This window comes from Dermochelys coriacea, chromosome 10, assembly GCF_009764565.3.
Source record: "Dermochelys coriacea isolate rDerCor1 chromosome 10, rDerCor1.pri.v4, whole genome shotgun sequence".
In the NCBI taxonomy this organism is placed as follows: Eukaryota; Metazoa; Chordata; order Testudines; family Dermochelyidae; genus Dermochelys; species Dermochelys coriacea.
Genome location: NC_050077.1, coordinates 72,760,101 through 72,786,540, shown reverse-complemented (window position 1 = coordinate 72,786,540; position 26,440 = coordinate 72,760,101). Strand labels below are relative to the sequence as shown.

The 26,440-nt window shown below is 42.2% G+C and overlaps 1 protein-coding gene across 10 annotated transcripts in view; it reads left to right on the top strand.

Moving 5' to 3' along the window:
* Positions 1 to 26,440, top strand: part of AKAP13 (A-kinase anchoring protein 13) — a 339,098-nt gene that overhangs the window by 234,945 nt on the left and 77,713 nt on the right. For 4 of the 10 annotated variants that reach the window (XM_043493946.1, XM_043493944.1, XM_038418965.2 and 1 more), the window contains 4 exons: positions 2,572 to 2,653; positions 10,089 to 10,225; positions 19,323 to 19,687; positions 22,787 to 22,840. In XM_043493946.1, coding sequence (XP_043349881.1) covers positions 2,572 to 2,653; positions 10,089 to 10,225; positions 19,323 to 19,687; positions 22,787 to 22,840 — 638 coding nt within the window. The remainder of the gene's footprint in view (positions 1 to 2,571; positions 2,654 to 10,088; positions 10,226 to 19,322; positions 19,688 to 22,786; positions 22,841 to 26,440) is intronic. The other 6 variants (XM_043493947.1, XM_038418967.2, XM_043493948.1 and 3 more) reach the window with 3 other exon arrangements.

Genomic DNA, 26,440 nt, shown 5'->3' with positions numbered 1-26,440 from the left:
CAAGTCTCTTGATCAGCTCTGCAAACACCCTATCTGTTTTCCAAGCATTGTTTGTAGGACAGGACATCATTAGGTATTATTTTCCTCTCCCTGACGTTGATGTAAATTGGGTGTTATTCCCTTGGCTCTGTGGAGATACACCGGTTTGAAATTGTTGTGAAAGGAGAATCAGGCCCAATATTTGCAAGAGAAGGTTAGGTGCAAGCTGGTATTGAAGGGAGAGAAGGTTGGTCCAATACCACAAATAAATGACCACAGTGGATTTTCTTCAGAGTCATAAGCTTGGGTAAATCTGAATTTATGTTGCCATGTGTTTGCAGATATTTCCTCTAGATTTGTCAGTGAAAGCCTACATATCAGTTCCAAAGACATTCTGGTTTGACTTGAAGAGTGGAAGAATATTGCTATGGTATTTAGCTATCTCTATTGTGATGTTCTTAATTGTGAAATATATGCATGTAAATCCAGGAATGGATAGATGCAACTTCTCTGTATTGGACACAGCCTATCAACTTTGCTGCTACATTTGTTCCTGCAGAATTGAAGCAGACACTTAAAACCCCCCAATTTCTAACCAGTGCATATTTAACTTGGTCTATATAATGTTTGCGGGCTTTACTAAACCATTTAATTATATGCTGTGCATCAGTGTTTCCCAGGTATTCGATATGTATGAATGGGACAATGCCAATCCTTTCCCCTCACCCACATCCACCATGCCTCATGGCTAGTCTATGTGTTTTTAATATTAAATGTCTCGTGTTTTTCATCGTAACCGTCACTTAGACTGGTTGCATGTATGTGAAATCTGAAATATTTAAAGGGCTTCTGATTCCCACTCTATCTTGTATTCTTCTGTTTCCCTCATTACCGTAGTGTCTGAGCATCTTTTTTGTATCTCCTCACAATGCGCCCCTGAGGTGCTATGCTCATTCTGTAGATGGGGAACTGAGGCACGGAGTGAGTAGTGACTTGCCCAAGGTCTCACAGGAAGTGGAGCTGGGAATTGAGCCTGGGTCTCCTGAGTCTAAAGCTAGCACTGTAAACACTGTGTCATCCTTCCTGTACACTCAAGCAGGATCTCTCCCTGATCTTGGGAAATGATCTAGAATGTTTGGTCATTTCATTAGCCACTTAAAACAAACAGAAAAGCAGTACTTGTGGCACCTTAGAGACTAACAAATTTGTTAGAGCATAAGCTTTCGTGAGCTACAGCTCACTTCATCCGATGAAGTGAGCTGTAGCTCACGAAAGCTTATGCTCTAATAAATTTGTTAGTCTCTAAGGTGCCACAAGTACTGCTTTTCTTTTTGCGAATACAGACTAACACGGCTGCTACTCTGAAACCTTAAAACAAACACACATCCTATGACTTTGTGAGTTAATTTTGAGATTCTTTTGGCCCAGGAGACAATGGGAAAGCTGTATAACATTAGGGTTGTTTGTTGTATGTAATTATATTATAGTAAGATTTAGCTGGACTTCAGAGCAGGATGCCTAACGCTTTTCCAGGATGCCTAACGCTGATTTTTTTTTTTTTTTTTTTTACTTCTGTCACTTTACCAGTTGACTCTGCTATGGCACTGGCCAGTTAAGAGGTGGCAGATGTCATAATCTAGTTCCAAACCCATCCTTCCAGCGTTCTCTACATTAGTGGCAGAGAGTGCTGAAGTGTGATAAAATATTGCATCATCTTTTTCTTCTCTCTGCTAAGTTCTGAGGATCCATTACAATGGATATTTCAGTCTGCTTGTAGCTTAGGGACAGAACCAGACCTCTGGTGTCAGTCACTGGCAGCAACGTAATGCCCTATCCCCAGAAGTTCCCTCTGGTTGTCTCTGCCTCCCTGGCAGCTCCCCCAGCCCTCCCTGCTGCAGAACTTTCCAAAGAGAAAGGCCAACCTTTTATTTCAAACGACCAACAGTTTCGCTCAGTCATGTCTGATTCCCAGCCGAATCCCAGGACTATGTTTCACTTTTGGGGAGATTGTTCCTCTCGGCTCCACTTCCCCGTCTGAAGTGTTTGCAGCAGCTGAGGCCCTGCCAGCTTCTGAGACAGTTCCTCAGCGCTAGACCAAGAAAATCCAAAGGCAAATGAAACAGAGGTGGACATTGGCACCCAAAGATGTGGTGTTGTCTCACTAAGGGGAATGTCCCCTCCCATGCAGCAGGAGAAATCATTGTGCTTTTTCCTCACAGTATAGTTAACACAATCTGTAATTTGGGGAAGTGGAATTAAATTAATCAGGCTGTGGGGGCTGTCTCAAATGGTGGGAACTACGGGGGAGTGGGGAATTCCCCTGCTGCCAGAGACTGACAGGTTTTGTTCTGCCCCCAAGCAGGCCAAAGTACCCTAGGTGACGGAGCTGTGGACCTTAATACATTGTTTTCTCAGTGCTGGAAAGTGGAAATGGTCCTAAAATCTTCAAATCAGAACAGTGCCACTGGTGGGAAAGTTCAGACCGGTCTCCATGCAGCAAGAGCACTACGCCCTTAAAGCAGGAGTGGTGCACTCCCTAAAATGACCTCACTGTCGACATTTACTTATTTGGCCTACTTTTTGCTCTTTCAGATAAATCGTGAAAGCTGGTGTTCAATAGAGCCATGTTCAGATCCGTCGCTGCTGGAGCCGACGCAAACTCATGAATCTAGAGGTAAGTAGAATGCTGTGCACCTAATCCCTTTGTTCAAAGAGCTGAGACACCAGTCTCTTTCCTTACAATTAACCTTCTACCAAGGGATTATCCTTCTTTCCCTCCTTTTCTCTCGCTCCTCTTTCCCATCACGATAAAATAAAAACATGCAGAAATGGGCGAAAAGGGCACATGTAATTATTAGCCCATTGTTCCTGTGCTTATATGACTGATACTGAGACATCCAGCTACATAGCCTATCTTCTCATGATGCAATTCTGTGTTAAAATATTTTATTCACTCATTTGATTCTTAAATAAAATGTAGAGGCGCATGGGTGTATAGATTATAGCCAAGCCTTTAAAAAATGGGTGCCTCAAATTAGGTTCCTGAATCCGTATTGAGACACCTAAATCAGTAGCCTGATCTTTCAAAAGTATGAAGGCACCCAGCATCCTCCATTGATTCCCAGGATTCAGGGAGAAGAAAGGTGGTTCAAAGGAGTCTTTCCCACCCCCGCTCCTGAGCAGTGCTGAGTTTATGGTCATTTATGCTGTTTAATATTTGCCCTTCCTTCCATGTGGACAGAAAAACTAGCCTGGCCTGTTCCAGCACGCATTGATATCCCAGATAAGAGGGAATGTTTCCTGTCTTCTAATCCTTGTGTTTAAAACAGCATAAATTGGAGTAGTTTATCTGGTCCCTTAATGGTGGCTTTGAAGTGGACTTTCCTTATAGCAGCCATTTCTTGCTTTTTTTTTTTTCATTAAAGAAATTACACTTGAGGAGGGGTTGAGATGTGGAGAAGGAGGGGTATTACCTTGTTTTCAGTGATGAGTTGGAAGATGAGGGTTAACTGTCCTGAGTGTGCATTATTGACCAACAGCAACACTCTGGTTAGTGCATTAACGTTCTGCCTCTGCTTCCTGCTGAATAATGGACTTTAGATTGCACTGTAGTGTCATGACACCCCTCGCATCAGATCCTGCAGTGAAGTAGCGAGCTGTCTGGTTGATCCTGGGCATGCTGACCAAGCAACATGTTGAGTGAAGTATCCATTGCAAATGAGTATTATACGCAGGTTGAAAGACTTGTCACCACAATTCTTTTTATCAAAAATCACAGAGCATTCATGATCAATGTAGTAAAAGTCATGGATTTAGTGACTGCTCCATGATTTTTTATTTAAATAAAAAAGCCCTGACAAATGAACCACCCTAGCACTGCAACCCTGTTTTGGGCCAGGTGAGGAGGGAAGCCATGGAGCTGGGGTGAGGGGTGGTGGAGAGGGAGCTGGAGAGCAAGCCCACCCCAAACTCACCCCAGGCAGCGATGGCTCCTGTGTCCCAGGACTGGACCTTGGGGTTGAGAGTGAGCCCACCCTGCACTTATCCCGGGCAGCAGTGGCTCCTGTGTCCTGTGGGGTTGGGCCCCGCTCCCTGCTGTGTGTGTTGCAATTTGGCTCATGGAGTCATAGAGCCACTGAAGTTTGGCCTGCCGCCCTTCTGTCACGACCCACCTGGAGCCTTCCTGCATGGAAGTCATAGCCAAACAGAGAAGTTAGAGTATCCGTGACGTTTTCAGCGAAGTGACAAACCTGCAGCCCTAACTATATGTCTACAGTTTCCTGAGGTGGCAATGTAACTATCCTGATGAATTCCCACAACAGCCTAGTGTCTGCCCAAGCTCATGCATTCCTTCAATTGGAACTTCATCATCTGCTTCAAAAATGTGAGATGTTTCTTAAGTGAAATTAATTAAACTATTTTTTTCATTGAGGATACAGCCTTGAATCTCACTCTCTGTGCAAGACCAAAGTGCTGTTAAGAGGGGGTGATGTGGGTAGTTAAGTGACCAGGGGTCTATCCAGCTTCTGGCCCCTATTAGATAAAATAAAACTCTTTTAAAAACTAGACTTTCACTGGGGAAACACTTGACAGTAATCCACCATATCAGTGAGATAATAAGCATCATCTAAACAGTCAATAATTCCACTCCTGAGTCCCCCCCAGATTGATGGGCAGTAGTAAGCATCAATCCTTTCACTGCCTTTCTGTCTCTTATTACGTCAGTTTAAGCTCCTTGCGTGCATTTTCAAAGTTCATCTGAATTTCCCCATTTATGTCTTCTAATAATTCTATCTCTTAGCTGCTTCTTCTGTCTCCTTTTAACCACTCCCAGCTGTATTTTCTTTCATATGTCCCGTTATGCTTAGAATGGCCTAGCACTCCCAAGATGCACTCAGCCGCCTCTTTCCTTTGCACTTCTTTCATGAGACCTTCCAACTTGGCTTTCCATCTTTTGCATATGTGGTTTCCCTGTGGGTTGTATTTGCCTCTGTGAAGTTGATTTTCAATTTCTCAAGGCAGAGCCTGTGTGCTCTGTGTTTGCAAAATGCCTTTACACATAACTCTCCATTACTCCATAAATAATGAAAACAGGGCACACCAAATCTACCACTGATCTGACTCTGGGAGTGTTGGTGTTACCGCCTCTGAAGCCAGTGTATGTACTCCAGCTTCTCCGCTTCTCTCCCTGTCTGAAGTGGTGTGGTTACTGCACAAACGCTTCCAGGATCACAATAGCAACATAGCTCCTGACTGAGCAGCAATTCTGCGGGATGGGAGGAGGGACAAGGAAGAATGCAGGTGTGTCTCTCCCCTTTAGGCAAAGGTCTGACAGAACGTGACAGAGATGAAACCAATAGAGTTCTGCAGACATTAACTTAACAACCAGTAGAACTGTATATTACTGCAGAGGGCATTCTGCACCAAAAATTAAAAATTCTGCGCACAATATTTTAAAATTCTGCAAGTTTAATTTGTCAAATAAATGTGGGAACTCCAGCAAGGCATTAGGGAGCACAGGCCACTGGTTGCACAGAGATGAGAGATCACTGTGCAGCTCCCACAGCCCGCCCCCCAGGACACGGACACAGCAGTGAGGTTGCACCCAACCCTGACACAATGCAAGTAACGCGCCTGCCCCAGAAACACCCCGCGGCCCTGCCCCTCCATACCAGGTGTGAGCAGGCAGGCTCAGCAAGACAGGATCCAAGTGTGGAGAGGCTTAGTGTGCGGGGGCAGGTGTGGGTTGAGAGGGTTCTGTGTGGGGCAATCTGATGCACAGGGGCTTGTTGGGGGGTTCTAGGCTCAACGGTAATGGGACACTGCAGGGGGGTCCAGGTGAAGGTGGCTGGGGCTCAACGGGGGGGGACAACTAGGTGTAGGGGGGATAGAGCTCAGTGGGGGGTGCAGGTGTGGGGAGCTCTGGAAGGGATCCAGACCGTGTGGGGAGTGGGACTCGGTGGGGTGGGGCTCCAGGTGTGGCTGGTTGGGGCTCGGTAGGGTGAGGATTCGGGTGTGGATGGCTCGTTGGGGTGCTCCAAGTGCTGGGGGAGTGGGGCTCGTTGGGGGGGAGGTTCTAGGTGTGGGTAGGGTGAGGTTCAGCAGGAGGGTCTGGTTATGAGATGGTCTCGATGCCCAGAGGTTTGGCAGATGCAGGAGCAGCTTCCTTTATTGTGATCCCTGCCCCTGCAGCTGAGGAGCAATGGTTGCAGGAAGTGTGGGATGGGGGGCAGTTTGCAGAGCTTCCTACAGCTTGGGGGAGAAATCAGGGGGTGGGTCTGATGCGACTCCAGATGCTGTGCAAGGGAAGAGGAAGTCCCGTCCTCCCCAGCCCAGCCGACACTATCAGCTGAGCCTAGTGCAGGGTAGGAGCCACCAGCCGTGTCTTCCCCAATCCTGCCCCCTGCCCCACAGTGATTTACTTCTCTGCTGGCTGCCATGGGTACGCAAAACATGCTGCTGGGGCGGGTTGCATGACGGCTCATGTGGCTTCCCTTTGCTTCCCCATCCGAAAATCACTTTTCTGCAGGGAAGCAAAGAAATCTGTGGGGCGCATAAATTCTGTGCATTTGCAGTGGCACAGAATTTCTCCAAGAGTACAGTATGGAATTGAATCCTATCAAATTTGCTAGTAGAGCCAGAGCTCACTTAAATTTTATAGGATCATTAAAAACAACCACCTATAGAAAGGTTCTCATTTAATATTAATTCTTATAAAACATATAGGTTGCTTGAATACATTGAGATCTATGGTTTTCCCCATGGATCTTGGTGTAAACATTCAGTTAGAGGGCTAGGCCTTCTCCCTCCTTTAACCCTCCCCCATATTGAGGGGATGATGCTGCATTAATTCTGTGCAGTGAACTGCTTGGAGTTTTCCTTCCCATAGATTTTTAGTTTGATTTGTATTTGTCTCCATATGATGCACATAAAAATGCACTCAGTGTCATTTTATTTTCATATGCGTCGCCATGGAGAGAGAGAGAGAGAGACACACACACATACATGTATGAGCAGAATTAAACGATAAATCATTTATCCGCAGTAAGTACATGGTGTATATGTGATGAGTCATCCATCTAGTTCTGTTAAGGCATTGTCATAGTTTTGTCACCAGGGCTTATCAGATCATGGTGTAGGAATGTGGAGTCCCAAATTGTGCAACATGTGTACAGTTTAAAAAAAAATCAATAAATAAAGTGCCCCTGGAAAGGGGAGAGAATTCTTCCAAACAGCCTTTGGATTTGGAAAGTTCTCAGCTCAGCTGGGATGAGGTATGTGTCAGGTTCCTCCTCTCCCCATTGTTTCTTGAAAGAAAGAAACTCCTTCCTCTTCCACCCTCTCATGCCCCTCTGTTGGCCCTGCAGTCCAGTTTAATGCCTGTTCTGATTTATTTTCTGGGCGAGGTATCCATCCATTGGCGAATCTGGAGCTTCCCTGTGAATTTTCCATCAGAACGTCTCTGAGCCTGTTTGTTTTTCCGTCTGGAATGTGGACATGCTCTGTTAAACTGCCAGCTGGATTGTCTGGGATGTTGGCTCTGTCTGTTACAGCTTCTCTTTTTTCATTTTCTCTCTTCCCCCCACAAAGTTGTGGAAAAGAGGTTCAGATTTTCCGGGTTACTGAAAGGGGAGAAGGAGTGGGGAACAGCCACACCTAGTACAATAAGTACTTTTCCTATTCTCTGTGGTTTGGAAACTCACCTCTGGAATATTGGTGTTTCCAGTCTTATTTTCTTTCTTGAGCATAATTACAGTACCACAGGGAACATCTTAATCTCCATTAGTGGAAAACCGTTTTCTAGGGAAGCATTCATTGTATCTGAGTGCTTTCAAAAGAGCATTTTTTTCATTCTCTTTGAACTTTCCACTATTCTTCTTTTGCGCAATAACTATCAAGCTGTCTCCATTTCCCACTAGCCAAGGGACACAGATGGAAATAGGTGGACCCATGCTGTTCCTGGATGTAATGGCTCAGTGCTGGTGCCAGAGGTGGATGGTTGGCTGTTAAGTGCTCTCTCTCCACCACCACCAAAAGCCAAGCATGTCACTACCACATCATAGTCATCCCTCAGTTACTCAATAGACTATACAGTGTAGCCAGCCTTCATTTTGGCATCTCTTCTCCTGTCACATACTCACTGAGTGAACTCCCCTCAATCAGCTGAGAAGTACTGAGTTTACATGTACTATTTAGCTAGAGTTGAATTTTGAATTAGGACCATGTGAACATAGGCTCATGAGAGACCTTTGCAGTGCAACTTGCTTGGAAGTTGTTTCCTCTAATAGTCCTTATCCCTTGTGCAGAGGCTGGCTACAGCTGGCGTAATATTATTTTTATTACCGTAGTGCCTAGGACACCTACTTATGGTCCAGGACCCTGTTGTGCTAGGCGCTGAACAAACACAGAGCAATAGATGGTCCCTGCCCCAAGAGGCTTACTATTGAAATAGAGCTGCCGGGGGGGTTCAGCCCCAGGCTGGCCCAAGGTAAAGACAAAGGTAGCTTATGGCTATTCTCCCCACCCCAAACCCACCTCAGCTACGCAGAATGTAAGTATGACACAGCTGAGGGTTGTGCACGATAGATGTAATTTAAAAGTGAATACACATTTCATTCAAGCAGATACCATCAAAATGTGTTTATCTGCCTAGGTTAGGCCCAGATGTTTAACTAAAACAATATTTTAGTTAAAAATATTTTGATGGAAAATTGGTTTTTTGCTAAAATGAAAATGTTCATAGAAAGTGCCTGCTTTTCTCAACTATTTTCAATTTTTTTCATAAAAAAAATAGAAACTAAATTGTTCGGTTTTTGGCTAAACATTTTTTGGTTGCCAAAGGCTGAAGATATTTTGATTTTCAGGTTTTGGGTTTTTCTATGAAATGTTGACGTTTTTGCACTGAAATATCAACAGCAACTAAAGTTTTTTAGTTTTTAAAAAAAATTATGTAGGGGAGGTAATCCCTTTCAGATCAGCTGTACTCTAGGTGTTCATCCTGAGCTCAGCATGAGGATAATGAAAGGTAGAGGCAATTTGTGAAAACATGCATTAGGTTGAAATTAATTTATTTTTAATTTATAAAATGTCTCTAACGATCAAATTCCAGGTGCAAGTACAAAATTTAAAAAATACATAAATTCTAAATAACTTAATGTCTTAAGAGAGCATACCTTTCTCCAAGATGTGGGAAATCCTATTCAAATTCTCCTGCCAAGCACAAAATAAATCCTAACCTTGGCTTTAAGAAATTAAATGGAATTGACTTTCTCTGATATTGAGAAAGAGGAGCACATGTTTCACTTACATATGCTTTACGCCTAGTGAATATGGGCCTAATTCTGCTCTCATTTAAGTCAGTGGTAAGCCCCTTATTGAGTTCAATGCAGTCCGAATTGGTCCCCAGATGTATACTGTATATGTACTGGCAGCACATACTACAGGTACGAATATGTTTTTTTCATGGCATGCCTATTTTACACAGACGCACTTATACCGCTTAAGGTATATCTACACAGCAATTGGGAGGTTGATTCCCACCTTGGATAAACATACATGCACTAGCTCTGCTTGCTAAGAATAGCAGTGTGGCCAGTGTCACAAGCAGTGGCTTGGGCTAGCCACCCAAGTATGTACCCAGGAGTTCGGATGGGATTGTACTTGTGCAGCTAGCCCAAGCTGTTGCCTGTGACGCTGTGGCCACACAGCTAATTTTAGTGCACTAGCTGTAGCAGAGCTACATGTGTATGTCTGTCTGTCTGCTGGAAATCACCCTCCCACGTGCTTTGTAGACGTACTCTGAGAAGTGCTAAAGAAGGCGTTCTAAATTGTTGAATAAAATGTTAAAAACCTGCTCTGACTTTCTGGGAGGTGCACGCAGAGTTTGTAAAGTGGGTTGCACACTTGTGGCCTGTGTAAATAAGTCAATAGCAATTAGCTGACATGACCAGTACTGCTGTCCACAACCAATTGCAAGTATGATGCCCTCTCTAGTGATTTTATGGAGTTTGTTTTTATACCTCAGCAAAAATGAGAGGTGGATGCATGTGACTGCAAAAGAAAAGGCCAGGTTGTCACTCATTCTGGTGTTATGTTGTTTGTTTCCCCAGAATGTGAACATTTCCTGGAGGATGGGCTGAGTAGAGACTGTGCCTCATCGCAGGGTGTCCTGAAAAGAGAAACTGGAATCGAGTCTGAACTCTTCCATTTGCCTGGCGATGGGATGGATGACATCGTCTTTGGAAAGGTAGGGCTGTCTCAGAAGGCCAGCTTACCGCTCTGGGGGGCCTTGATCCGAACGACCCACTCCACTGATTTTGGGGGGAGTTCTGCCTATGTAACGACTGGTGATAAGTAACTGGAACTTGTGTAGCTACAGCTACAATGATGCTCAAGAGGGACATGTTTGCTGTGGTTTGCACAACGTTTTATTGATTTCCAGCAGGGTTCCTTAAAGGGGAATAATTTGATTTTAACTTTCTGCAGATCAATCAAACACAACCGGAAGAGCTGAAAAAGTACACTTTCTTTCAAGGCCTCTAATAAGGGTTGTACAGAGGCTATGAAATCCAGTGTTACAAATGTTACATTTTCTCCTACAAACATAGACCTCCTGCAAAGCACTGAGCTTTCCATTGGCCTCCTCTGCACTGTATACTATGGTTTTTTGGAGAACCAGTGTGATTCCATCACTTCAATGAGAGTATGTTAAAAGGAAGAAAACGCTCACTCTGGATACATAGGGCCAATTGAACAGTGCTGAGTGGCATGGTTACATTGCCAGGCAGTAGCAATATAAGTGACAATAATAGTTCTAGTTCTTGGATGTTTTTGAGTGACTGTGCTTCCAGTTTGCTATGAGTCCCAAACGTCCCAAGAGTCATCGTTGACCTGATGAGGAGGGTGAAAACCAAGATACAAGATCAGACTCTTAAATAAGAGTTGGTTTGTTTCAGAATCTGCCTTGGGTCTACTGCTTCCTGGACCAGGACAGCCTGGTATATCTTGAGAAGCAAAAACCACCTATCCTCAAATACTTCCAGCTGACCAATTTATAATGTTAAGCTGCTTGCCATCACCCACTCTACCTGGTGAAAGGATAGCATAGCAGGTGAAAAGGCGCCTCGTGAAAAAATGCTCCAGAATGAGAAGGCTCGCTAGGCTCCTGTGAACAACCATCTGTGTGTATATAGTGAAGCTTAGAATTCTGCATAGATTATTATTTATCATCTGTAGCCATCCCATGTCTACCTGCTATGCAGACATGTGTTTTCTGTCCTGAGTAACTGGAAGCGGGAGCGATTTTCATGCAAACTTCCAGAGAAATGCATTTAACAAACTGAATGTCTCCTTTGGTTAAATCAAGTCAGATGATGGTGAACGTTTTCCAGCAGAATGGGAAAGATCACGGCCTGGACTAAGTGATCTCATGTGCTATAAATGCACTGGAAAGTCACGCTTAGTGCATGTGGCAGGGCATGGAGCTCACCAGCTTTTCCCTTTCCCATCTCACTCGCGAAATGGAGGAGGGGTGACTTGTCTCTATATAGGGCTTTGTTCCAGGCAGAGCAGAGCATTGTCTCCAATTATCCCATTCAGGGAGTTGCATGAGTTACAGAGTTCAGCATTGCTCATTATTTGAGTCTGATCTTAATAATGTTGTTCATGGAGGTGGCGGTGGGGAGTTAAAGTATATAAGGCAAAACGTTTTACTTCCCCCCCCATGTTATAGGGTGTGTTTACCAAAATATAACCCACAAAAATGGAGTCTCAAAATGACACAGTAATCCAAAATGGCAGGAGTGTCACAGGGGAAGGAAACATCAAGGTGCGGGGCCGAGGGAAGTATGCATGTAGAATGTATATTTTTTTGATGGCTCCGTTACAGCAACAGGGCAAGTACTGAGGACATTGTTTCATTTGCAGAATGGGAAGCTCTTATCAAATCAGTGTTTTGAGTCTTTCCCATTATGCAGTGGATTGCATCTAGGGATGGGTAAAACTGAAAAGGTTTAGCAATTTAGTTTGGAAGCTTATTCAAACCTGAAATGACTTACTTGACCTCTGCCTTACAAGCACTTTTGTCTCCCCATTGCTAACCCTCCAGATCTAAACAGAAGGGTTCCCTTTTCCCTGTCTCTCTCCTTCCTATATGTCTGACACCTCTTTACTACATTTGTGCCTCCATCCATTGTATATTTATAAATACCAGAAGCTTTCATCAATACCATTAAGCTTGCAGTAGCTTTTTCTGGTTTTCATTTATCTTTTTTTCCAAGAGATGGGAATTAGAGATGGGAAAAATCAGTTTTAAAAAGAAAGTGTTTTTGAACATGCATTTGAATGAGGGCTGAACTCAATCATATGGCATTTGTGGCCATGTTTGCTCGCTTTTCACAAACATTAGTACCAGCAAGTTTTGTCCATAAATAAGTTTTCAAAATGGAAAGTGCTGTGAATATTGACATATTTCAGAGAAATAATGGTGAAAATATGCATTTACACAAGTACTCATGTTTGAATGGCCATCTTGAAAGTGAGTGTGGGTTTGGAGTGTGAGTGTGAGTCATCCAGCTCTGGAGCACAGCCAAGATCATGTAACTTAGGTGACCAAAGACACAGCATAAATAGAGAGCTATTCATAGCAAATCCTGAGTGGTAGTCACAGCAAATAGTTTATGAGCTACCCATAATCTTCATGGAACTCATTCAGCAAATGTTGTAAACACTGTAAAAATCAGATCTGCTCACTGCCCTGTTTCTTGTCAGGTTTGTACACAAACAGCAAGGGGTTAAATTTATTAAGTATATCCTAGACCTCACTCTCTATTCGAGTCCCAAATGTTGATGAGTTCTGGTTTAGGAATTGAAGACTAAGGGCTTGTCTACACTACCCGCCTGGATCCGTGGGCAGTGATCAATCCAGCGGGGGTTGATTTATCACGTCTAGTATAGATGCGATAATTGGACCGCTGAGGGCTCTTCCTTCGAGTCCGGTACTCCACCAGAACAAGGAGCGCAAGCGGAGTCGATGGGAGAGCGTCAGCTGTCGACTTACCACAGTGAAGACATCGTGGTAAGTAGATCTAAGTATGTCGACTTTAGCTACGCTATTCAAGTAGCTGAAGTTGCGTATCTTAGATCGACCCCGCGTGGTAGTGTAGACAAACTCTAATTTGTGCAGGGGAGAGAGACTATCAAAATACAGGCAGGTCAGGCTAGAAATTCTGTGACGTGCACACCAGTTCTTACGTACCAGGGTCTGTGTTAAATTTATAGGAAATACTGCGGAAAAGGCGCAGGGATAAAAAAAAATGGAGTGGAAAGTAGAGAGACTGAAAAATAAATACAGAGTTAATTTAAAAAAGAAACAAAGAAGAGAGAAAAATCCTAGTGAACAAGCACAGCATACACTGTAGGTCATGGGCTTAAAGCCTGTCTTTCTTAGAGCTAGTGAGGTAATTCTGTCCCTAGTAACGAGCACAGGCTTCCCTTTATCCAGGCCAATATTGTTTTAATTGGATTGCGGTGGAGTGGGGGGGAAGAGGAATAGATTTAAACTCTAGAAGAAAAAAGTTTGTAAACTACTTGTGTGAACAACAACAAAAACCCAAACAAAGCAAAGAGCATGTGAGGGTCTCAAAACCTCGAGTACTTTGATTTTGCCCATTCCTGATTATTATTATTATTCTAAAGTTCCTGATTCTCCTTTGGATGGAGTTACACTTGAACTGCTTGCTGCAGCAGCTGTTTGCTGCATGAAACGTCCATTCTTCATAGCAAGAGTTACTATACAAATACTCTGTGAAGTGAATGATAGCACTGGCTGGAAATCCAATATTAGTCATTTAATATAGTCAGGAAACTGTAGGCAGGGCAGGCTCATGACTATATGGAGCCTCCTGTGAACATCAGAAATTCTTGTAGTCTCCACAAGATTGTTAACATTTCACCCATTTTAAGCCCTGCTTCTGTTCAGGGGCTCCAGAGGATTGAGGTCCTCTGAGCAGTCAATCTCTGTGAGATGCCTGGGATTGCAACTGACTATGGGGGGGTGTGTGTGTGTGTGTGTGTGTGTGTGTGTTCTCATTACTGTGTGTTTTACCCATCTCCTGTATTGTTCTGATTGGCACATGCAGGGTTGAGCATCACGTGCCAAAGAAACAAGAGCTTCTCAGTTAGAGGCCCTATCATCAAAGCACGACTTGTTTCTTCAGATACTTAGCAGTTGCTGGCATCCAAAAGTCATTTACACAATGAGCCCTGAGACTCCAGCAAAATGTCAGGCTCTATTCCAGTGTTTATTCCCATAGCCTAGTCATCCTCCTCCTCCTTCTCTAAAGAGTATCTGTGCAGTAGGCAGATATTGCAACATTCTCTTCTGTGAATGATTAATGCTGTCTAAGGTCATTTCCTGTCGTCTGTGTAACTCTATCTTTCTGGGGCATAACTAGTACTGCTTGCTCATCTTAGCTTTTAAGCTCCCATTGACACTTAAAGTCACCATGCAGCTTGTGAACCTGCCCTTGCAGATATTATTAAGCAGATTACCTCTGTGAACCAGAGGTCACACCTGAGACTCTATTCCTTATCTTTTTTGAGCCACACAGCAGTCTTACAATTTAAGCTGTGGTACACTGCATACAGCTAGAAAAGGAAGAGAAATCCTGTGGAGTATATCCTAAAGCTTCCAATCTTGCACACAGTTGGGCAGTAGATAGGGAGTCAGTGATGTATAGAAATGTACAATGATCATTTTCATGAGTAGACAGTTTGGCCTTCACTTCCCAAAATGTTAATATGATTGAGGATTCTCCCTAAGACTTCCTCATGGGTGATGGCCCCATCTCACTAATTTTCTTTTCCTTCATCTATGATCTCTTTCTTTTCCCCAGAAGCTTCCACACTCCCCTGAACAACAGCATAAATGAAACAAAGGAAACTGTCTGTTTCTAATTTTAATGTTAAGATCCTCCCATTTTTGGCACATATTAAGACCACAGGATGTTATTCTGGGGTTTTAAAATTCCCATCACCTTAATTAAACTGCCTTCCTTAAAAAGTTCCCAGGAGCTAGTGTATGATGATGTGGGGTTTTGTTTTTTTAATTAGCTAACACCTGGGAGCCATGGTCATGCCTAGTTTAGTAATCACCCCCAACAGTGGGTCATCAGCAATGTTAGAATTGAGTACCTAAGTTCATTAGCTGGAAGAAATAGTGGTCTGGAGCTGCCACTACAGTGGGGGTTGCATAGCACAGTTTACAAGTTCTATTAACATAGATTTTTTTTTAATCTTCTCTGATGGCTAAATTTTAAAAAAAAAAAACCCTCTGTGTAGTGGTGGTGATGAATAGCTTATGACTATCAGGCCTTGTGATATTGAGAGGTTCCAGCGTTGTGTTGTGTGTTTTGCTTTCTGCGTTTGCATCATTATCTAGGGAATTTACATGCAACCGATAAGTGGGGCTAAAAGAGGATGTTTTGTTAATGGAGTGGAGGGACATTTTCTGCATTCCAAGTTTTGAAATTTTGTACAGGTTTTTCCAACATGGTGATTCCCATCCACATGTACAATCTCCTGTGCTGTACCATTTTAAGCTCTCAGTTGTCATTGTTATTCCTAATGCAGCTCTTATGGTTTTCTAATTAGCTATTCAAATTAGGGAGAGTAGACATGATGGGTCTAGTGCAGGGATCGGCAACCTTTGGTACACGGCCTGTCAGGGAAATCCACGCCGGTTTGTTTACCTGCAGTGTCCGCAGGTTCGACCGATTGCAGATCCCACTGGCCGCATTTCGCTGCTCCAGGCCAATGACGGGCCGCATCCCTGCCCTACTTGCTTTTCGGCAAACAAGAAGTTAACTTCCTTAGACCGTACGGATTACAGGCAGCGTTTAGGAAGGAAGGCCCAATCAGGCTTCCACACGCTAAGAACAGCAAGTTAAGGAAAGGAAGGTGCTTGAGAAGCCAGGAACCAACACTCCATTGTCTTGGGAATGGGCTGTCACCCAGACTCTGCTCTGAGTGTGTTTGTTTTTAGTTTACGTAAAACCATGTTTTGTGTGTCTAATTGTAACTGTAATCCTCAAAACTTGAAGAATAAATTTGAGCAGGAAACCTTTTTGGCTGACAGATTGTTTCTTCATTACTGAAGCAACAGCCCACTCCAACAGATATTTTAAAAGTCTTTAACTCGGTAACAGCAACAATGAGGTTAATTTTTAGGTAAAACAAAATCACTGAATAAACGATGAGCCTCCTACAGTTGTTTAGTTCCTCTGTTAATCTTCACTGGACCTGAAAAGTTGTTTTATGCTTTTCCTTAAAAGCTAACTCTTGTCTGCTATGTATGGATATTAAAGATAGTACTTTTTATAAGAATAGCGGTTTTTCACAGCACCCTTAGCCATAACGTTCCTTCCCCAAACTGTTGTGTGATGCACTGAATGCCCTTGACCACCACAGAAGAGGCTGCATTTCGGTGATACTGCATGTATATAATTTGTAAAGCACCTTGGGATGTATGTATAATAATATTATTTGCACTGAACTCATCTAGAAAGGAATTGGATTCACATCTGACCTACAGATCGCTTAGACGGCTTAACTTTTATTTCACATTTAAATAATGATAATAATTCCTATACAGCACTTTTCATTTATAAATCTCAAACCATTTTACAGAGGAGGGGTCAGTATCATTATCACCATTTTACAGATGGAGAAACTGAGACTCAGAGAGGTGAAGTGTCTTGTTCAAGATCACCTATTGGCAGAGCTGGGAATAGAATCCAAGTTTCCTGTGTCACAGTCTGGTGCTACATCAACTAGGCCACATTTGGTCCCTGTTAGTTTTGGCTCTTTAAAATTCTTTGTCTTACAAGAAGGGAGTGTCTTTTTTAAAATAGGAAATCAGTGTTATTTAGGAGAACTTTTCCTGAAGAACAGGAGGGATATTAGAGTCATGACTCTACACTGCAGGCTCAAGCAACTTGCACCTTGGTTTTTTTTTTTTTTTTTTTTTTTTCACTAAACCAGTCTAAGAGATGAAGGAAAAACCATAAATGAACCAAATGTATTTCACATTTTTAAATTATATTTTGATTCTATCCAGCTGTAATTTAAGAAACAAGCAAGTGCATATATAAAGGAAAGTAATTCTGATTTTTTTAAAATAAGGATGTTTTGTTTTAGTAAATTATTTCCATTTGGAAAATAAAAATCCCTTTGCCTGTTTTGGAGTTAGACAACAAAACATAGTAATTTAGCAATTTTGCACTATATCCATTCCATTTGCATCCAGGATTAATGTCCTTTAACTAACTGCACCCTTCTGGTGATCAGCCAGGATGCAATCTTCCTTCCCTTCAGGGACTCAGCCCTAATTATGACAACAGCTTCCTGTGATCCGGAAAAGAAACAAACTATTTCCTTCTCTAATAAAGTATTGTTCTCATCACGACTACTAAGTAGTTTGTCTGGATTTAGGCAGTTCAATAAACTCTCATCTCATGCAAATGCTAGCTACCATCAATGATATTTAAAAAAAAAAAAAAAAAGTGACTTTATCAGGCTGCTTCTCCAGTTTTTTTCTGTTTTTGTTTTTTTTCCACCCCAAACCACATTTTAAAAATATACTGTAATATACTTTTTCTAACACTACATCATAATTTTGTCACTGGAATATATTTACTCAAAAATTATCTTTAATGGCCGATATTCCTTATCATGACACACAGATCACTGAATTATTTCAACTAAAAATATATACTTACAGTGCAGGGGGAAAGTATTACTCATGCATTCTCCTCTGTGGATATTGGTTTTTGATGGATGTGTTTGGGGGTAAGAATGTGGAAGCATTTCTTTAATATATGTCTTAAAAATGTATCTTGTACTTATTAAACTGATACAAGAAGCAGGGCTCATGCCCACCAAACTTGTCAGTAAATTTTGAAGTATTTTACCGATGACTGTTTTCAAACACCTCATACTCCCTTTTTAATTGCCATAGCAGCTTTTAGCTGATATTTTTGTTCTGGTACAAATGCAGAACAGAAACATGCAGGCTCCGGAGTGGTCTAATTGCCTGATTTTTAAAGAGCCCACAATGTTGGACTTTGAGATGCCCCATAGTGGGAATGTGGTAATGGCGTTTGTGTTCATGTTCATCCCTGTTGTCTGTTGCATTTGTAAAGGCACATCTCTCATCTGACAGTTGAATTTGGTATTCTGTTATCTTTTTGCAAATGAGATTTGACAGACTGCAGCTCCTTGAATTCTCAGTCCCTGGTGAGTATCAGTGAGCCTGCTAGTTGAAAGCAGTTAACCACTGTGGCTTTGGTGAATAGTCCATTATATATGACTGGATGGATCATTCTGAATATTATTATTTTAAATGATACAGTGCAGGGCTCTGTAGGAGTATACATTGAAACTTCCCACATTGGCCTTTTGTCTGAAAGTGATGTCATCAACATGCTTGTGTTTTTTATACTAGCCACCGGGAACACAGGATAATCACAGACTTGCTTTAGGATGTATTGTCAGAATGTGGCCGATAGCCAAATAGAGCTAGCTTGGGTTCCACTTACTGCTTTTGGAGCAAACTAAACCCAAGATTATAGTCTGAATAAAGACCCGTCCCACAAGACGGCCAATCCTGTGGAACAGTATTTTTCAATTATAGTTGGATTTGACAAATGCTGAAAATCCTGACATTAACTTTTTGATAAATGGAAGGTGGTTGGGGGAGGGGACTAATTCTTTGTGTGTGTGTGTGTGTGTGTGTGTGTGTGTGTATTTGTTTATGCTACTGACTAAAGTTCAGTTTGTGGTGTATGGTGCAGTGGAACAGTACATTAGCCTTTCTGCTGTAATGACTAGAAGCTACAAATCTGGTTCAGCTCACACAAAGAGGACTGAGTTTGCTGACTGAAGTCATATGACCTAGCAATCATCTGTGCCCATCGTTTAAACTACATAAGTATTTGGCAGGCTTACAAATCTTTGCCTGGTAAAAGGCTTTAGGATTGGAAATGCGGGAGAAGCTACATTGTAGGGTTACGGTGCATTGACAGAACTGTGAGAAGGACATTAGTAGAATAGCAGGAAGTTCTGTAGTGTCAGGATTGGATTGTGCTGGCAGAACTGAGTAGGGAGCCCAACTTTACAATAGCAGGATGAGTTATTGGGTAGGATAAGACAAGAGAGCAAAGTTGTAGAGGGTGACTTAGGCAAAAAAGAAGGAACAGGCCTAGCTTTTGTGATGACTGGCTCTGGCCAGGGCTATTAGTTGAGACCTCTCTTAGCTAAGGTTCATGTTTTTATTTTTGCTGTAGCAGCCTGAAGAGGAACAGTGTGCTTGCGATGTCACCAGTTCCAGCTCATCGGCAGATGACACAGTGTCTTTGGAGAGGAATTCCTCCCTTGGGAGTGACATATCCCTTCCACATGCTCTAAACCTCAACAGGCCTAAGGAGAGGCACATTGTGGATGGAAGCTGCATTAACATGGGAGCCGCAGGGGGACGGGAGAGTGAACTTGGTGGCTCAGGCGAGATGGAAGAAGAGATGGACAGTATTACAGAAGTGCCTACCCACTCCTCTGTCTTAAGAAATTCCATGCGACCACTGTCACCATTCCGACGGCACAGCTGGGGGCCAGGGAAGAATGCTGCCAATGAGGCAGAAATCAATCACAGGAGGTGAGTGAAGGGTTGTTTAAAGCTGTTTATACACACATAAGCACATGCATGTGGGCTTTGTGGTTGGCATTCGAAGGATGTGCAAAAACACAGAAAAGTGAGGCCATTCTATGAACTCTGAGGAAAGAGAGAGAGAACTACCTACTACAAAAAAAATACCCTCAAACAAACTAATCTTCCTGGTTTTAATTACATGTTGAATTAAAAGTACTTTGTCTACAATATATTTTAGCTTTTCAGAGGACTTAGGTCCTTATCTAAAGCCCATTGAAGTGAATGGAAACACCTTGACCTGTGAATTATCACCACCTGTTCCTATGCAGAGGGTTTTGCTAAAGGAAAGGTTATCTGAGTGTTAAATCTAGGTGACCACAGAATAAACATAGCCATTATTAATCAGTAGGGTTCTTACATTAAGGTATTGTATGGGCTGTAATGGAAAAAGATAGACCTTCAGTCTTGAGACTGGGGTGGTCTATTTTTGACTCCTGATAGAATTGCAGTATTGAATGAAGTGGACAGACCCTGTACACTGGGTCTAGGGTGTTCTTCCAGTTTCCCCCTCTGCTCTCTCTCCTTTCAGAAAAGACTAGGGAACACCACAAAGGCAAGGCTTGCCATGTACCTCTTTACATCAACTACTGTGAAAAGAAATAATGTTGTTTTCCAGGACCACTCTTCCCTTGATCTCCAGTTGCAGAAAAATTCCACCCATAAAGTAATTGATTAGGAGTAAGCCCTCTGCATTCTGAGTAACTATCAAGTTCTCTGACTCCCTTTCTACCCAGCATGTTCTTACACGCATCAGCCTTTCTTCATTTACACCGCACAAAAGTTACTCTAGTTTTACATAGTCATTTAAGATCCTGGTTCTCTTGAAACCAAGTGAGTTTGGCCATTGATTTAAATAGTACCAACATCCCTTTAGAGCCAGGGTAGTCAAAGTTTGTTCCCTAAATCACATATATTGGATACCACCCTTATCTGCAATATGGATGTGTGGCTTGTTGGAGACTGCAAGTCCATCAGGAGTCAAATTGGAACCCATCCAGTTGACTGCTGGGAGTTGTTGTTTTCATGGGTCACAGCTCCATATTAACAAGTAACATGACCAGAGTCACCTGCATTATATTAAAACCAATAGGTGTCCTTTGGTTTCTGGTAAATTGCCAGAGGGCAGAGTTTGGTGACCCTGATTTAGAGATAATAGTCACCCTTTAATGCATGTGCATAAGTCCCCTTGACATTTCTAAATGTTATTTGCACGCACTGAAGAGAAATTATAGATCCTTAAATTATAAATTTTATCTCCTCTAAAGATAAACTTGAGAAACCATTCAGTACTTGGAAAGTAATATGCATTGTTTGTTTTGTTACATGACTTTGTCACCCCTTCCTGGACTTCTTTCCAGGTCCCAGGATGAGAGAGAGACAAATAAAATCACACCAATATTTTAAAACAGCAAGAGAGGCAACTTCAGAGATCAAAGCCGGTTTATGATGGACTGAGTCTACAAACTCATAAATTCATTTAGAAAGATTTATTTTTATGTATTGAACTTATTATGTAAGGATTTCTGAGGGTAATAAACTCTGCATAGTTGGCAATTACAGCTAACGCTAAGCAGATGGAGTTAAAAACCTTCTGAATCAGAGGTTGGATGGATATGCTTGTGACATGGGAAAATATACCTACTGTAAATTATTGATATATTCTTTTTTAAGTAAAGAAACAGAGGAATTATTTTCATATTTTCACGTACATAGCCACCAATAGAGAAGATGTATGTCTGGCTGAAAGGTGACTTGCAAAGGGAAAAAAAAAGGAAAAAAATCACTTTTTTGCTTATTTATGGTGCATAAAGGCCTGGAAATTAAGTTTTATTCAAACCTAAATCTCTATTTGGTTGATTGGTTTTTGCTAATAACTATTTAACTAGAATACTTTTGTTGGGATTTAACTCCTCTATCCCTTCAGTTAAGGGCTGAGAGCCTGATCCATTTCCATTCAAGTCAAAGGTAGTCTTTTCATTGACTATAATGAAAGCTGGATCAGGCCCTGAGAGAGCTGCCCATGTGAGACTCTACCCTCCCTCCACGGGTCCTCTAGCAAAAGCAGGGAATAACAGATTTCATATTCTCTATATTTCTATGGTAAAAAATTAGTGGAGCATAATCTTTTTTATTAAAAAGAAGAAAGACAAAACCTGTTGAGCATTTTAAATATCTTTTAAAATATGGTTTTTAAAACATTTTTTTCCTTTATAAATCTCCTGAAGAATACTTATAAGGCTCCAATGGAACATGCTCATCCTTGGTAACTTTTAGAGTTCATACTGAGTTTTATACATCTCACACAGGGTGGATTGCAGCTCATATAGACATACCCAGCTAACTTCCCTAGTTAGTTAGCTCAGGTACAGTACTGGAGCAGTACAGGATTCATGGTGGAATATACAAGGCCACTTGGACCCAGGGCAATTATTCAGGTGGCCAGCCCACGCTGGAGTCGTGCTGCCGTGCGTCATTGCACCTGTGCCCAAGTTAGCTGGATTATAGCTGGCTCGAGGATGTCTCCATGAACTGCAGTCACATACCATGTTTTTGGCATTGACATGCCTTCAGATTGCCACTAATTGCCGTGGTTTTTAATGCCCTTTTGAAGGAAAGAAAAAAATTAGATTTTTCACTTGATGGTCCTTTAGACTTTGTCTACACTACCACATAGAGCTGTTGCTGGTGAGGGTTGCCAACAATGGCTGCTGTTGAACTAGCACTGACTAGTTTGTCCCTGTCTACACATACAGCTGACCCATGATTGGCACCTGCTTATATGCAACCATTTTCAGTGGCCGTGATACTTTGTCCTGTAACAAGGCCTTACTGTGAAATAGAGGGAGAAAGATAACTTCACAGGAGATGCATTGCTCCCTTAAGTGCTATAGTTTGTATACTCTCCTTTTCACTCCTTATTTCTGCTGTTCGTTTGTTTTTTGGGGGAGTAGGGCGGGGGGGAAGAAAGGGTGTTTTCCCTTCAGCTGTCATTTGTTCATTTTGTTCCATTCTCATCTCTGACCACTTTCCATGATTCATTTTCAGTTCAATGCGAGTTCTGGGGGATGGTATAAGGAAGCCTCCCATTCATAGGAGAAGGTACAGAGCCAACTAACTTGACTAACCATTTTGCATTTGAATGTCTACTAACTTCATACTCTCATGTTAGTTAATTCAGTTTAGATTCAGTACTTCTCGGAACATTTGTCTGTTACAGAGACACGCATCTAATTTCATTCCTCTCACCCTAAGTCTGACACAACCCCATTTTTACAACCTTCAGTGCAAGCTGCAAAGTCATTCTTTCTAGGCTTCTAGTTGAGGGGGTGGGTTGAAGGATATTGGACGTTGTGGATTGGAAGCATCCAACAAAATAATAAAAATATTATAAAAATTATTATATTATAATAAAATATTATAAAATTATATTATAAAAATATATTTAGGACTGGAGGTTGAATTTAAATGGGCAAGTAATTGTTTGTCTGTTCACTTTAATTATTCTTTAAAATATATCAGAATCCCTAGATCTCCAGGATAGGCACATAGGAACATATTTTAAAATAGTACAAAGGATACATAATACACTTGTTACACCTGTAGCAGCTGATTTGGTTAATTTTAACTTTCTGGGGTTTTTTTAACTCTGCCTCTTAAAAGCTGGAAAATGAGCGTGATTTTCAAACCCATTTTTATCCCTTTCTATCTGGCAAACATTTATGATTTCTTATCCTCCCCATACATATTTATTTATACATAAATAAAATAAAGATAAGGTAAACTTACCCTATTTTATTGTAGAAGCATTAGCATGATTAATTTATGTGAGTAGCAATGTTCACAGCTCAAGAAAGAGCTTTTTTTAAAAAACTGAGTGCTAGTTCTACAGAAACACTATGTAGACCCTACAAAATAGTTGCTGCTGTTACTGTTAGATTTCTTGAAGGTACAGTAGGGAATCCTTCCTTCACCCTCAATGACCACAGTTTTATGGGGAGTTTTGTTGGTTTTGGCCACACCCCAGACCCATTAATTCCTTTGATGTACCCACTTCTCTGACATTTTACTTACGATTGTGTCATTGTTTTGACTGGAGAGACTAAGTACCTACTATGTTGGTTCACTTCATGTGCCATGACACACGATCTGCTACTGCCACAGAACATGGAGCTCTTGTGTATAGTAGTTTCCTAAGGCCTTGTCTATAGTAAAGGGGTTCAGCAAAATATTCCCACCAGTGCTATAACTGGTTTGGTTGCACCGGTGAGAATTTTTTTCTACAAGATCTTTGGTTCTCTTCCTAGTTGTGTAGAGTGAAGCGTTAGCCCTTGACAAGCCTTTGACGTGGCCATTGACCTTGACTCTCAACTACACAGAAGCACGTGCTCTCACACCTTGCTGTAACGTGCAAAAACCTAAATTCTCAAGCACGGCCTCAAGGAATTAGTGCTCTATGTGCCTTCTACAGTATCCTCCTTTTACAGTGCAACACAGACTGCACAGGCCTCAGTGAAGTACTTAGCATATCTAATTATGATTTTATAGCCTCTGAGAAGAGCAAGTGAAGGGGGAAATGGCGAGATTTCCTCTTTGCTTTCCCCTTGAGGCTCTCAATCCAGTTTCTCTTCATGCTTGCTCACACCTACAGATATCCTTATTATGTTCATTAATATACTAGACTTCAAGTTATTGATACACCCACCCTTAGTGAAACGCTATGGACTCCATGCCGCTCGGACTCCACACTGCTCTGTCCTTTGTAAGGTAGCATGCAAGGATTGCCTTGTGAGCATATGCATGCTAACTGCTTTTTAACCAGTTGCACGGTGATATCCACCCGACTTCTACAGAGGAGCTTTGAGTCCCTATGCTAATCATAAAGAGAATGTGTTTCAAGTTGGCCACTTAATATCACTGCTTACCTTTGCAATTTAGGTCAGATTCTTCAGTGAATATACTCTCGTTCTGTCTCTTTACCAATGCCCCTGCCTTTTTGATACCCTACAAGCTAGTGCTGGAGAGAGGACAATGGCACAGCCTCAAACTAATTCCAGTCTGTAGCTGGTCACACAAATGGCTCTCCCCTCTTCTCCCTCCACACCTCCCCCCCAGTCTTCTGCCAAGGGTTTGTATATATTGTATGACAAGCCACTGTCTTCACTTTTGCATAGTGTTGCCAATATATTGTGGGTGGCTCACCAGCAGGATTATAATTCTATACGTCTGTGTTTTCCACAGCTCTTGCCAAGAATTTTTATTCCTCTCTGGGACCTTCTGCCATTTCCTCCAAGCCTCCTACTCCTTCGTCTCTTAATTATAGAGTTTCTGCCCTGCAGTTTTGTCACCACACTATAAAATTAATATAGTTAAGAAATATATGTATGTAGAGAGATTTTATATATATATACACACAGATCTACAGAACTGTCTGCTGTAGGTCAGTTTTCATTGTGAAGGAAATTGGATACACTCTCCTTCCTGCACCTCACCCCCACAATATGCACACACACACAGCTGCATGAGTATGTTGAACCTTTGTCTTAAGGGACACACAGGTCATCTATGGATGTCAGCAGACTCTGAAGGTGAGAGCAGCCATGGAGCTGTAAATGATGTGAGGTACTCGTAGTATAGCAGTACAATGACTCCCTTTGTGACCTTGGGCAAGTGTCTTATCCCCTTTGTTTCAGATTCTCCATCTGTAAAATGGAGATAGTTCCTTATCCTGCAGTGGTTTACTTAGCTGCTGATTATAATGCACTTTAAAGGTTGTGCTTGTTACAGCAAGGTAATTGTTCATAATGGATATTTATGGTAATATTTTGGAAGCCATGAGAAAAGATCTTCTCTATATATCTGACAGCCTGCAGAGCACAGGAGCTTGACTAACAGATGCATCATAGCTAGGGCCCTAACAAATTCACGGTCCATCTTGGTCAATTTCACGGTCATAGCATTTTAAAAATTTGTAAATTTCATTATTTCAGCTATTTAAATGTGAAATTTCACAGTGTTGTAATTGTAGGGATCCTAAGCCAAAAAGGAGTTGTGGGGGTGGGTTGCAAGATTATTGTAGACGGGGTCGCAGTACTGCTACCTTTTCTTCTGTGCTGCTGCCGGTGGCAGCGCTGCCTTCAGAGCTGGGCAGCTGGAGCACAGCAGCTGCTCACCAGGAGCCCAGCTCTGAAGACGGAGCCGCCTCTAGCAGCAGCGCAGAAGTAAGGGTGACATGGTGTGATATTGCCACCCTTCCTTCTGTGCTGCTGCCTTCAGAGATGGGCTCCTTCCTGGCCAACAGCCGCTGCTCTCTGGCCACCCCGCTCTGAAGGCAGTGTGGAAGTAAGGGTGGCAATACTGCGACTCCCTGCCCCTAAAATAATCTTGTGGCCCACCCACCCCCGCAACTCTGTTTTGGGACAGGACCCCCAATTTGAGAAACACTGGTCTTCCACTGTGAAATCTGTATAGTATAGGGTAAAAGTACACAAAAGACCAGATTTCACAGTCCGTGATGCATTTTTCATGGGTGTGAATTTGATAGGGTTCTAATTATGACCCAGTCAGCAGCCTCAATATGAAACTACTTGAATTCCTGGACAAACTGCTGCTGGATACCCTCAGACTAAATACCATGGGTTCTTCAGTTAACTGTTCTTACTTTTTTATTCATTTAAGTTCCTTGGCCCCGTTTCTGAGTAC